Source organism: Artemia franciscana, chromosome 4, assembly GCF_032884065.1.
Source record: "Artemia franciscana chromosome 4, ASM3288406v1, whole genome shotgun sequence".
Classification (NCBI taxonomy): domain Eukaryota; kingdom Metazoa; phylum Arthropoda; class Branchiopoda; order Anostraca; family Artemiidae; genus Artemia; species Artemia franciscana.
This window is the reverse complement of record NC_088866.1, coordinates 59,739,929-59,753,522: the sequence shown is the minus strand read 5'-3', so window position 1 is coordinate 59,753,522 and position 13,594 is coordinate 59,739,929. Positions and strand designations below refer to the sequence as shown.

The following is a 13,594-nucleotide window of genomic DNA, read 5'->3' as shown; positions in this document are numbered from 1 at the left end:
AATTTGTCACTTATAAAACATGTAAGAACACTATCTTTGACAATTTCTTAGAAATACCGATGTGCCGTCATACCTTGTAATTTTTTCCCAAAGAAAAATGTAAAAATCATTTGTTATTTTGTAATTCATCCATATTTTCTTTACTGTATTGTATATAATATCTTTGTATCACTAAAGACTTCAAATACCCTAATAAGGATCCTCTTTAAAATTAATAACAGATCTTTCGTGAAACATCTTCCTGGGAGTTGCATGTATTTTTCTTTAAATCAACTTCCTTTTATTTTTATTTGTAATATTAACCATGATTATTTTTATGGTATGTTGCCTTTGAGTTGTTCCAAAATTTTTTTAAATTAATCCTCATTATTAATGACGACTCATAGATCTAATTTTTCTTGCACAATTTGTCTGGAATTGAGAGTTTATTGCAGTATTTGTCGCATTGGGTCCAGAATATGAAAATCAATTCGAGTTTAAATCTGCAATCACTTTGAAGAACGACTGTTTAAAACAGTTTGGTCAAAAAGCATCTGAAAGTACAACCTTTTCAAAGTATTCATTTGTGCGTGTGTTTTTGTGTCAGAGTAATTATTTTCAGGTAGCTTTCGTCTCAGTCTGTGTAGCATTTCCGGCGCTGAAATATGCCACGAGGCGTGTGTGCTGTCTGCCATGCTAGTACATATATATATATATATATATATATATATATATATATATGCTTATAAGAAAATATATATATATCTAAAAAAATATATATATTAATATATATATATATAATATATATATATATATTCTCAAGATCAGCCAGCCATTGCATCATTTCTAGTTTTGAGTTTCGGTAGTCCTCTGAAGACATAACAAGAGACAACATGAGACAAGAGATGGAGACAAAAGATGTTCCAGCATTGTTTTCTTCTTAATTTGATTTTTTTTTTCTCTCTCTCTCTTTTCTTTTTCATAATATTTCTGAGAGGTAAATAAATTCTGCAGCCATATATTCTCTTACTTAGGCGCACTTGTTACTTCAAAAGAGCTTTTCAGGGGTGTTTTTTCTACCTCCTCCAAAGTTTGTACCTATAAATGTTTACAGTAGTTAATGTGCCAAAAAAATTACTAAAAGAATAGTGCTGTGCTTATAGATAAATTCAAAAACATAAAACTGGCTAACTAGGAACAGAAAAAAAATGCAAGCAGCTACTGCAACACATTGTGACTTAGTGTGCAGATCAACTAAAAATCTGGAGTTAAAATGCAAAACACTAGGGCATACAATGTCCTTTTATTTCGCCATTTTGGTCTCCTTTCAAAGAGTTTTTACAGCCTGTTCCCTGTGAGAATTCTACTGTATCTATACAAAAATTCTTCTTTTATCGTTGTTAAATATGTTCTATAAGAGATTCAAGTCTAATTTTTACATTTGGAATGAATCTTTTAAGGAAGGGAAAAATTTCTCACTCCTTGTGCGCTATTAGTGCTATCTATCTTATCTAAGAAATGTCGCTATTTTCTCTATTCGAATAGACACCGAAGAATCACAACTCGAATTTCCGAGTTGACTAATAAGCAAAGATTATTCAATTCACTTGGTACTAAAGAAAACTAAAAACTATCAGTTACTCTACAAAAAGGTAAAGTCATTTTGAAGCTAGATAGCTTGCACACAAGAACTATAGCTCGATCTTCGTCCAGGAGGAGCTAAGTGAAGGGATAATCCTAGGCTAGGTAGCCTATCTTGACTACTTTCTTAACTGTTTAAGGATAGCCTAGTTCAGTCAGTGGTCATGTGATTATTTGAGGCTATGGATTCTTTCTAGGCTTATTTGATTATTTCTTGTTGGCCTACCTTCCAAAACTTTCACCCAGACCCCATTAGAATAGAGGGAACTATGATCAGACACATGCAGAGGAGTTGTTTTGGGGGGAAGAGGGGCAATGAGGAATTGATGAAGAAGTAATTTTATTTGACAATTTGAGTAAGGAGGTCTGGAAGATAGCCCATGGAAAAATTGTGTTTTTTTGTTGGAGGGGGGCTAAGACCTCAGACCCTCTCTGGATATATACCTGGCTGCAGCTGCAAGAGCAGGAATGTTAAAAGGGTAAAATTCTGGTTTATCTACTTATGGCTATCTTGGAAAGGGGCTAGGTTAGGAAAATGAAACCTTTATTTATGAATTTAGAGTCAAAAACACACTTTGGGAAGGTATTGCTGAGCTATTATGTTAACCCTCTTCTCATTTCTAAGTCAGAGAAATTTGGCTACTTGACAGATCTAAGCCTATGTAGCCTAGGCTATTAGAATTTTGACAAAACAATATTTTACCCTAATTTTCAGTCATGACTTTCTTTTTCTCTAGCTTTAGTACTGAAAATACAATTCCTGATATTTGAGTAGAATTTTAAGCCATATAAATGGGTTTTTCCTAAATTTAGGAAATGTATTTAAAGATCTTTTAAACTCCTTAAATAGGGATTGACCAAAGATGTTAAGTTGAAAACAGTTTTCTTGTACTTTATTTGAGCAGAAGATCTATTCTGCAAGGTTTCATTTATGTAAATCAAATATTTATGAAGTTCAGTGCCCTCTAGTAGGAGAAGTAGATATAGGTACTTCAAAATACCTTCCCAGGGTATACTTTAGTGCATAGACCCATCCTTGAAATTTTCCTAATCTAACCCTTTTCCAAGTTAGCAAATAGTAGTTAAAATAAAATTTTACCATTTTGTCCTCATTTTCATGTTAAAGTTGGATATACAACAATGCTGTTAGATATACAACAATGCTATGATTAGACCTTAGTAGTGAAGAACCATCAGCAATGTAGTGTATAGATAAAGGAACAACATGTATGGGGAAAGACTACATGTATTATGAACCACCTCACCCATAACTTTTCAGCCTATCTTTAAAAAAAATTTAATTGGTAAATAGAGTTGCTAAATACCAAATTTTAATTTTTATTTTAGATAAAAATGGAACAAACCATAGGCTTTTACTTTAGGTAAATAGGTAATAAATTAGGTAATAGGTAAAAATAATAAATTATTTTTTTATTAGGGTAAATAGGCTGATAGAAATATATGACATAAAATCAATGAAATTAGATCAGTCTCTGTCCACAAATTGAAAATTAGGGAATTTTTACAGCACTTAAATCAGTTGGTAAAAAATAATCAGCCAGTTAATAAAATCCATTATCCTCTTCCAAAACATTTTGGTTACTGCTGCCTCTGCATACATATGAATGATATTAGTTAGTATTTGAGAATGTTTTAAGTTGTTTTTCAGAATTTTATAATGTTTCTAGGCCTACATTAGAGAGGCAATGTTTAAGTGAAACCAAGAACTCAACTAGCCTATTTTCCAAGATAGCTAAAAGCTCCCCATTTAGGTTTTTGTTCAAACAAGACAATAAGACCCTAAGAAAGCATTTTGGGTAAAATCCAACATTAGGTACTCTTTGCTAACTTGGAAAGTAGTTGGGTTATCTTAGTTAAAGTTTCACAAATGGGTCAAGAGTGCTAATGATGCCCTCAGATAGTCCTTTTGGGTATAAATCTCAACCACAACTCTCCAAATACCACTGAATTTTAGTCCCCAGGCAATTTTTTGTGCTCCAAAATCAAAATTTTCAGAAATACATCCACAGCTCAAATGTTACATAAGTAAAAGTGTTTTGAGTGGCAATTCTTTGCTCTATCTTAATCTATAAGATTCTATAAATTTGTAAAATTATTTCTTACTTTTTAAAAAAAGCCCCAATATGGCTTAAAATTGTGCTGAATATGTAAAAAATTTACTTCCACCTGTATTCTATTATTGTCTTTAAGGAAATGGGAAAGTAGTGATAGATTGCCTATTCAAAAGTTCTTCCCAGGGCACAATCCTAGGCTCTGGACCTTAAAGTTTCATTCACCTAGCTCAACTACATTCCAGGAAAGAAAAAAGTCAGTTGTCTAGAAATTTTTCAGCACCTCATTAACAAAGAGTATTACTATTCAACACTATCTCTAAAATATAGTGGCTGCTAACATTACAGTTGTCCCTCTAGTAGTGCCAAATGTAACCCTAAACTATTTGCAAAATATTATTGATTTTTCTTTTCTTTATTTTTGAATTGGCATTGTTTCATATTATGAACCAGTTTTTAATAAGAAATAAGTACTAAATTTAATTCTAACATGCAGAATTAGCTAAGTTTTGCATGTGGTATAGGGCTCATTTGAGGAAATGGGAGACTAAGCTGCAATTGAACTGGCCAAGAAAATGTTGAAGGTAGCCCAAAGGATGTAGGCAACCACCCAGATTTAAATCCTGGCTGAGCTGAACTGAACTCTTTTTTGTGTGTGTGTGAAGAATCAAGTTGCTTCTTAGATATTATCCAATCAGTCTAAAGTAATATTACAGCTCAAATGTTACATAAGTAAAAGTGTTTTGAGTGGCAATTCTTCAGTGGCATGGCTTCAGGTCTGCAATTCCCTTAATTTCAACAAAAAATAGATTGGCTGTAATACCAGAAACTCATGTGCCTGTTTCTGTCTTCAGAAATTTGTCATGGAAACTATAATAGGCAAACTCTTTTTGTTAGTCTCACACAAATTAATATATGCAGAAGCCAGGGACTAGGCTGAATAATAAGTCTTGGCTGAATAATCTCTACTCTAAAGTTTGACTCTTTTTCTTAACTCTATTTTTAAAACAGTAAGAAACTTTAGCGTAAAGAGCGGTGCGTTGAGGAGAAAAAGCCCCTTTCATATATGGAGTAATTTCTGTTTGTTTTAAGTTTTAATGTTACTCCTTACTTTCATTTAAAAAAACTTGTTTTTTTTAATTTAATTTCTGGACGTTTTTGAAATAATGCATGTTTTGATCTTGGCTCTCCACACATAAATAATTAAAACAGAATTTGCATATGAATTAATTGCAATTAATTGGAAGAGTTTGAGAAAAATGAGCGAGGGAGGAGGCCTAGGTGCTCTCCAATTTTTGATTACTTAAAAAAGCAACTAGAACTTTAATTTTTTACAAACGTTTTCATTGGTAAAAAATATATGTAACTTACGAATTAACTCATGTAACAAACTTCTATATTTGTATGTTTTTATTGTGTATATGAGGGGGTTCAACCCTTGTCAATACCTTGCTCTTTATGCTAAAGCTTAAATTTTGTTCCAATTCCTTAAGAATGACCTCTGAATTACAAAGGCCATAGAATAAATAGCTGAAATTACTAAAAATACTTTAGTGTAAAGAGTGAGGTATAACAAGGAGGTAAACCCCTTATATGTGTAATAATTTTTGTTTGTTTTAAGTTTTAATGCTGCTCCTTATTTTCAGTAGAAAAAACTTTTCACACAATTAATGCTAGAAAATCCTGCGCCCCCTTCATTGAAATTCTCTTCCCCCATGAGAAGTTTCTCCATGGAAATATCCTCCCACGTAAACCCCCCCCTCAACTCTCCCCCTAAATCAAAAAAATCCCCCTGAAAACGCCTGTACACTTCCCAGTAACCATTGCTATATGTAAACACAGGTCAAAGTTTGTAACTTGCAGCCCCTCCCATGGGGACTGTGGGGAGTAAGTTGTCCCTAAAGACATAGTTATTAGGTTTTTCGACTATGGTGAATAAAATGGCTATCTCAGAATTTTGATCCGATGTCTTTGGGGAAAAAATGAGCGTGGGAGGGGGCCTAGGGGCCTTCCATTTTTTTGGTCACTTAGAAGGGCACTAAAAAAAAAAAATAAACATGCATCTGTGATCTGTCTTCTGGCAAAAAATGCGAAATTCCACCGTTTTGTAGATAGGAGCTTGAAATTATTACAGCAAGGTTTTCTGATATGCTGAATCTGATGGTGTGATTTTTGTTAAGATTGTATAACTTTTAGGGGGTGTTTCCTCCTATTTTCTAAAATGAGGCAAATTTTCACATGCTCGTAACTTTTGATGGGTATAACTGATCTTGATGAAATTATATATTCAAAATCAGCATTAAAATGCGATTCTTTTGATGTAACTATTGGTATCAAAATTCCATTTTCTAGAGTTTCAGTTACTATTTAGCCGGGTTGCTCCTTACTACAGTTTGTTACCACAAACTGTTTGATAATTAAAAAATATATATTATTATGTTAAAGCCTTTAATATAATAGTATAATGCCTTATTAAAGTTCCTCAACCTTTGGGAATAATTATCAAGAAAGTCCTGTAGTTTGAAAATTAGCTCTTCTTATTATAAATCATTCTGAATATAGACTAACTTTTTGTCTAGGAGCTTTGTCTATTGTCTATTCTGACTTGAAGTGAACAAACTGAGACAAGTGTTAATTTCTACTAAACCTAATTTGCAGGTATGGCTACAGATGAAGATTGTCACATCAAAACCTTTCCAATGTGCTTTGTCTTGCTTTATTAGGATTAAATATATACCCCTTTCTTTGTGAAAGAGAGATGGTTGAGGATACTTGTTTTTGAACTGGGTACAGGGAGGATGTTTAATGGGTAATATCTTGTAGAGGTAATTCTATCCTTCTTAGTAAAATAAAAAGATATTTGGAAGAGGTAAGAATATACAGTGGTCCTTATAGTTTTCTGATGTGTTGTAGAGCTAGAGGAGAATTTACTGCATTCTTTGGGGAAGTTTGAGGGTTTAAGGGATTTAAGAAATGAAGTTATTGGAGGAGATACAGGGAAAGAGCTGTTGGTGGAAATTTTCTTTTAAATGGGTGTTTCATAAATATTAGGAATCTTCCATAGGAGTCAACACAAATAACCAGAAGGAGTCAGTTATAGGGCAAGAGGTCAATGAAAAACAATGCAGAGCTTTTTTCATGTGTTGGAACGATATTTTATATCAATAGGTTCTTATTCTAAGGAATGGAATCTGGGGTGTAATTTGCTATGGGGTAGATTGGGTTGGGCAACTGCCCCCTCTAGACCCCAGTTTGCCCCCCCCCCCCTACAAACACGTATAATCCGCCCCAGATTTCTGTTCCCTCTGCTCCCCAGGTGAAATTTATTTTCCGCAAAAAAAAACTTGTCGAAACTAAGATAAGCCTGCTTAATTCAAGCATCCAGAGAAAGTGGTTGGTTTCTTTTGCTTATCTTTGCTTTTATGGTAATATATGTCTCATTTTTCAGTTTTCATTGTCATTTTCACTTGATTTGGGAAAATTGGCTCTGACTTTAGTCAACTTGTAGTGAAATAGCCTATGTGCCTACACATGAAGCTTAGCTAAACTATTCTCATTATGGAATGTAGAAAGTTATCTATCTGGACAAAACCTCCCAAAACTAGCTCATTGACTTTCTTTCAGTACAAGTCAGGGGCAAGAACCCTCAGAGAGAGACCATTAGATAGTAGGGAGGCAAGTGACAAAACTAGGCTGGAAATGGTAGAAAATATAATAGTAACAGATCAAGAGGAGGGATCTCTCTGGATGAACTCAGCTTTTTGGTTTTATGACTATCAAAATGCAATGTTTGGCCTATTCAATGGAGCCCAGCAGAAATTATTAGAACTTTCTCTATTGCCCTTTGCCTTACAGTCTCTGCCAGACCGAACACCATTATAAATCATAGTTGCAATTCATCTCTGTTGATGGCAGAGCTATTCAATATCCCAGAAGAAATGTATTTGTACTTTTGTTCATCTATAAAACATTTAGCCACCTTTAAAGGAAACTTCTCCTCTGTTGAAAATAGCCTTGATCTCCAAAACTTATAACTGGCCTGGTGACTGCAACGGATGAAATCATGCAAGCAGGAGTTACTTTGTTTGAAGAAAAAGTCTGCTTTTGACGAAATAAAACGGAGAAAAACAGAAAAACGAAATATAAAGATTTACAAGGAAGTAGCCTTCTGAAGATGATTCTCGATTTCGACTTTCTTTTCTGCCCCTGGTTCATGAAAACTATCATGTAGAAGGTCGTCAACAGAAAAACTTGAAGAAGATGCAATGAATATCATCAACGCAATTGAAGTTCTTGAAGCAATAAAGAAACTTTTGAAAGAATATCTGGCGAGGAAATAAATAGTTTAATTGACAGTGCAGTGCAGTTTGCAAAACGTATGGAAGTCAATCCAGGGAGGGGGGTGTCATCAGACATTTTTTGTCAAAAACTTGAGCCATATCGTTTTAACAGCTAAGGTCAAAGACTTGGAGTTTGAAGAAAACTTCCATGTCATTTAACAGTCAAGCCGAGACTTGAAGGGATCAGTTCTACATGCAACGTTTTAGGATCTTGCTTGATGAGGTGATTACAATGAAGCAAGATAACCTCAGAGTCGGCTTTGCCAACGTTCAGCAAATTTGCTTCTTACATGAGCTTTCTTTAAATGAAATGATCTTAGTTGGAGATATTGATCTAGTAACTATGTTTTTCCCAAAAAAAGGGAAGAGGCTCCAGATGATATTGCTGTTCAAGCATAGCTTTAAGTTTGTTTTACTTTTTCTTTGTGCTACTTGCTTTAGAGAATTCCAAGGTGAGCATTATTACTGGCAAGATCAGCTCAAAGATAATATTCTTTACAAATGGCAGTAACTGCATCTTTTGCAGTTGCTGCTGTGAAAAGAATATAATTCTACCTAATTAAGAATTGTTTCAGAAATACCATGTTTAATTCTCAATTAGATTCTCTTATTCAGTTGGCCAGTGAGAAAGACCTCACTAATACCGCTAAGTTGCACAAATTGTTCAGTAATGGTCTGTTTAGAGAAGAGGTGAATCCAGACTAAAACTCTTCTTGGTTATGTATTTGCACAACGTATTTCGTTTTATTTCTTCACTATATCTGTAAACAATTGAAAATGATAAAAATTATTATTGTCTCTCAACTTTTAGGTGACAATATAATATTATTGTATAATAGGAGATAGAAATCATTTAAATGAAGGAGATATCCCCCCTCTTCCTGACCTGAGTGTTTTGGTCCACCCTACATTTTCGTGAACTGATGCCAAGGGGTCAGAGTGCAGAAGAACTCTGTCGTCTGGTTAACTTTAATAAAGCAGAAGGTTGCCACCTGAAAATAATAAATTAGTTTCTTGTGCAAAGTCTGGATCATTGCTTATATATCTTTTTCTCTTTTTTTTTGGTGGTGAAACAAGGCAGAAATTTGTTGCAAAGATAACAAAGCAAATGCACTCAATGGTTCATCAGAAATAGGCTAACACCCAAATAAAATATGCAGACTTGTTTCACCAGTTGAGAAACAATTTGTCGACATTAAACATTAGTGAATTTTCCAATAAAAAAGAAAAAAGGAATTATTACTTAGGAATGGCAACAATGGGTACCAGGAAGTAATTTTATCTCCAAAAAGCTGTCCTAAATCAGCTTTAGGAAATGATTGATTATTTTGTTAGAGCACTCCTGTACTCAGGGGGGGGGGTATGGAAATAAATTATCTCCTGAAGATTGATCTTAAGGGAACCATCTTAATTTTTTATGGCAATTGGTATTAACCAAGTGACGTATAGCGATCGCGAATTCTGTCAGTCTGCCTGTCTGTTGGTCTGTCTGTCTGTCTGTCTATCCTGGTTTTGCTACTTCAGTCACTTCCAGGCAAGCTAGGACAATGAAGCTTGGCAGGCGTATCAGCGACCGGACCAGATTAAATTAGAAATATTCTTTTTCCCGATTTGACCATCTGGGGGGGAGTGGGGGCCAGTTAATTCGAAAAAATTAGAAAAATGAGGTATTTTTAACTTACGAAGGAGTGATCGGATCTTAATGAAATATGAAGTTTGGAAGTATATCGTGTCTCAGAGCTCTTATTTTAAATCCCGACTTGATCCGGTGATATTGGGGGAATTGAGGGAGGGAACCTAAAATCCTGGAAAACGCTTAGAGTGGAGGGATCAGGGTGAAACTTGGTGGGAAACTAAGCACAAGTCCTAGATACGTGATTGAAATAACCAGGACGGATCTGCTCTCTTTGAGGGAGTGGGGGGAGGGGTTAATTCTGAAAAATTAGAAAAATGAGGTATTTTTAACTTACAAAGGAGTGATCGGATCTTAATGAAATTTGATGTTTGGAAGGATATCATGTCTCAGAGCTCTAATGTTAAATCTTGACCTTGTCTGGTGAAGCGGAAGTGAGGGAGGGAACCTAAAATCTTGGAAAACGCTTAGAGTGGAGGGTTCAGGGTGAAACTTGGTGAGAAACTAAGCACAAGTCCTAGATACGTGATTGAAATAACCGGGACGGATCTGCTCTCTTTGAGGGAGTGGGGGGAGGGGTTAATTCTGAAAAATTAGAAAAATGAGGTATTTTAACTTACAAAGGAGTGATCGGATCTTAATGAAATTTTATGTTTGGAAGGATATCATGTCTCAGAGATCTAATATTAAATCTTGACCTTGTCTGCTGAAGGGGAAGTGGGGCGGAACCTAATATCTTGGAGAATGCTTAGAGTGGAGGGAATGGGATGAAAGGTGGTGGGAAAAATAAGCACAAGTCCTAGATACGGGATTGACATAACCGGAACGGATCTGCTTTCTTTGGGGGAGTTGGGGGGGGAGGGTTAATTCTAAAAAATTAGAAAAAATGAGGTATTTTTAACTTGCGAAAGAGTGATCGTATCTTAATGAAATTTCATATTTAGAAGAACCTCGAAACTCAGATCTCTTATTTTTATCCCGACTGGGTCTAGTGTCATTAAGGGGGGGGGCGAAAATCTTGGAAAACGCTTAAGCGGAGAGATCTGGATGAAAATTGTGGAAAGAATAAGCACAAGTCCAAGATAGGTGACTGACATAACCGGAACGGATCTCCTCTCTTTGGTTGAGTTAGGGGAGGGAGTAATTGGTAAGAATTAGAAAAAACGAGCTATTTGTAACTTACAAATGGGTGATCAGATCTTAATGAAATTTGATATCTAGAAATATCTTGTGCGTTAAAGCTCTCATTTTAAATCCCGACCAAATCCGGGGACATTGAAGGGAGTTGGAGGGGGAAGCCGAAATTCTTGGAAAACGGGAAAATCGAGGTATTTTACGAATGGGTGATCGGATCTCAATGAAACTTGATATATAGAAGAAACTTATGTCTCAGATGCTCCATTTTCAATTCGAATCGGATCCGGGGACATAGAGGGTTGGAGGGGGGAAACAAAAATCTTGGAAACCGGAAATATTGGAAAATGCTTAGAGTTGAGATATCGGGATGGAGCTTGATGGAAGAATAAGCACAAGTTATAGATACGAGATTGACATAATTGGTACGGATCCGTGCTCTTTGGGGGAGCTGGGGGTTGTTAATTTGAAAAAAATAGAAAAATTGAGATATTTTTAATTTAAGAACGGGTGACCAGATCTTAATGAAATTTGATATCTAGAAGGAACTAATGTCTCAGAGCTCTTATCTCAAATCCCGACCAGATCTGTTGACAAGGGAGCTGGAGGGAGAAAGCAGGAATCTTGGAAAATGCTTATAAATGTTGTAGATACGTTACTGACGTAACCAGACTGGATCTGCTCTCTTTGGGGGAGTTCGGTGGTGGGGTTCAGTGCTTTGGTGAGTTTGGTAATTCTGGACGTGCTAGGACGATGACTATTTGTAGGCGTGTCAGGGAGATGTACAAATTGATTTGATAAAGTCGTTTTCCCCGATATAACATCTGGGGGGCTGAAGGGAGAGGAAAAATTAGAAAAATTGAGGTATTTTTAACTGTCGAGTGGCTGAATTTGAGTTATTTTTATATTTAGAAGGACCTCGTGACTCAGAGCTCTTATTTTAAATGCCGACTGCATTAAGCCTCTGATTTTCCTTTTAAAGCAATCTATTGATTCTTAGAATTTCGCTAGAGCTCAAACCATATGAGCTCTTGGCTCTTCCGACCTCGTCACAAGTGCCATATGAGCTCTTAGCTCTTGTTTTTGTATTTAAAACGGATTTCCATAACGTTTTATTTTTGACGAAATAGAACTTGATGAAAGATTTCCTCTATTGTTTAAAGCATGCCTAATTGGAGGAGGTTTGAGAAGAATGTCTTATGTCCATGGAAAGGATTTCTAGAGACCGATTCTGTGGTGAAATATTCTGTTTGTACTATGACCAAATATAATCTAAAAAATTTTATTTACAGTCGTGTTTCTCAATTGCTGCGTTGTTGTGAAAAAACGTTAATGAGATAAGTAAATTAATTAAGATCACGTAGCAGCAGAATTGTGTATCTGTTTTTGCATAAAACTTGCGATTTAGCTTTGTTTTTTAATGCTTTAGTCAGTATTATATGCAATATCATAGTGTTCGTTTCAGAGTTTTCAAGTTATTCAGTAAAAGTTCTAGTTGATTTCAGTAAGGTGAAAACCCTTAAAGAGGGATGTTTTTTAGTCTGTTAAATTACTGGATAAAGGGTAAATTTTTACTGTATTTACTGTAAATATAGTAATTTTTTTGTGGAATAGGTTTAGATGTTAAAACTAGTTTCCAACTGTCAGTCATCATTGAAGCTTTGTATGTCCTAATATCTGTAAGCTAGTAAATGGAATGTATAAAGAGATAGTGCATCTACTTCTGAAGTACTATGCTGACCTTACCAAGTGTTAAGATTAGTAGTACGGGAATGAGTATTTTCTACTCCTCTTCTTCTTAAAAACAATAAGGTCTTTTAACCGCTAGTGTCTCTTTTTCCTTTTCTATTTGAAGTTTGAGCTGATAAGAATCTTTCTGGCATTTCGCATGCTGTCCAGTATGTGGGAATCTTCAATAAATTTAGACCACTTTCATTTACATGTACTTGCTTTATGCTCCAAGCCTTTGGCTCATTGTAGTGCTGAAGATCCAGTGACATGTTCAGCTCCAGCTGATTCTGTATAAAGTCAATGACTGTACGGTAAACGTCTGTTCTCGATTCGTATGTCTTCCATATTTTCCTGATCTGCCAAACGGCCCCAGGCCAGATGTGATGGTTGATACGCAGTTGTTTTTTTATGAATACCAGCCCGTTTCCTCGATTAGAAATGGGAGGCATTCCAGGCACTATTTCAATATCGCCTTTGTGAACTATATTCAATGACTACTTTTAGATTTATATTATTTAAAGCAGTGAAGAAAAGTTCACTTATCAAGGGAAATGATGTACTGATGTGAAAAGATTCCACTGCTGCCTAATAGTGATGAAGCTTTGTAAAGTTCCAAATGTGAAACTTAGAACCTTTGGATAATGCACATTTGATCTTAACCCAAGATTTAAAATCTAGGATCTTTTAATGGGATTTAATAATTGTTGTTAAAAATATATTGTATTTCATCTCCCCCTCCATCTCCTGAAGGAAAAGTACTCGAAAGCTTCCCTTTCCTACCTAAGGGCAGGATCTGTATGCACCAATGGGATTTGTGCTTCATCGTGCTATGTAAGTTTTTTTTTTACAGGTTCATATTGCGTGATCATCCAGTGTATATGTTAAAATACGGTACTATAACTCAGCTGATTGGATTTTTTTAAGTCCCAAGATTAACTAGAGTGTTGTCTAATCAGGAAAAATCACTATATTTGTGAGAAACTAGCCATCTATCTACAATGAAACACCACTCCTAGGGATTTTAGGGATAAAGTGCTTAAAGAAAAAAAATATTTACGAAGTTC

At 35.2% G+C, this 13,594-nt stretch overlaps 1 protein-coding gene across 2 annotated transcripts in view; it reads left to right on the top strand.

The window, feature by feature from the left end:
• Nucleotides 1-1,521: 1,521 nt before the first annotated feature.
• LOC136025682 (apoptosis regulatory protein Siva-like) overlaps nt 1,522-13,594 on the top strand; it is a gene marked incomplete at its 3' end in the record, with an annotated part of 30,176 nt that continues 18,103 nt past the window's right edge. Inside the window, 1 exon segment of one of the 2 annotated variants that reach the window (XM_065701660.1) lies at nt 1,522-1,631. Coding sequence is in view for 1 of the 2 variants with exons in the window: in XM_065701659.1 (XP_065557731.1) it covers nt 12,329-12,362 (34 nt within the window). 2 annotated transcript variants of the gene reach the window in all.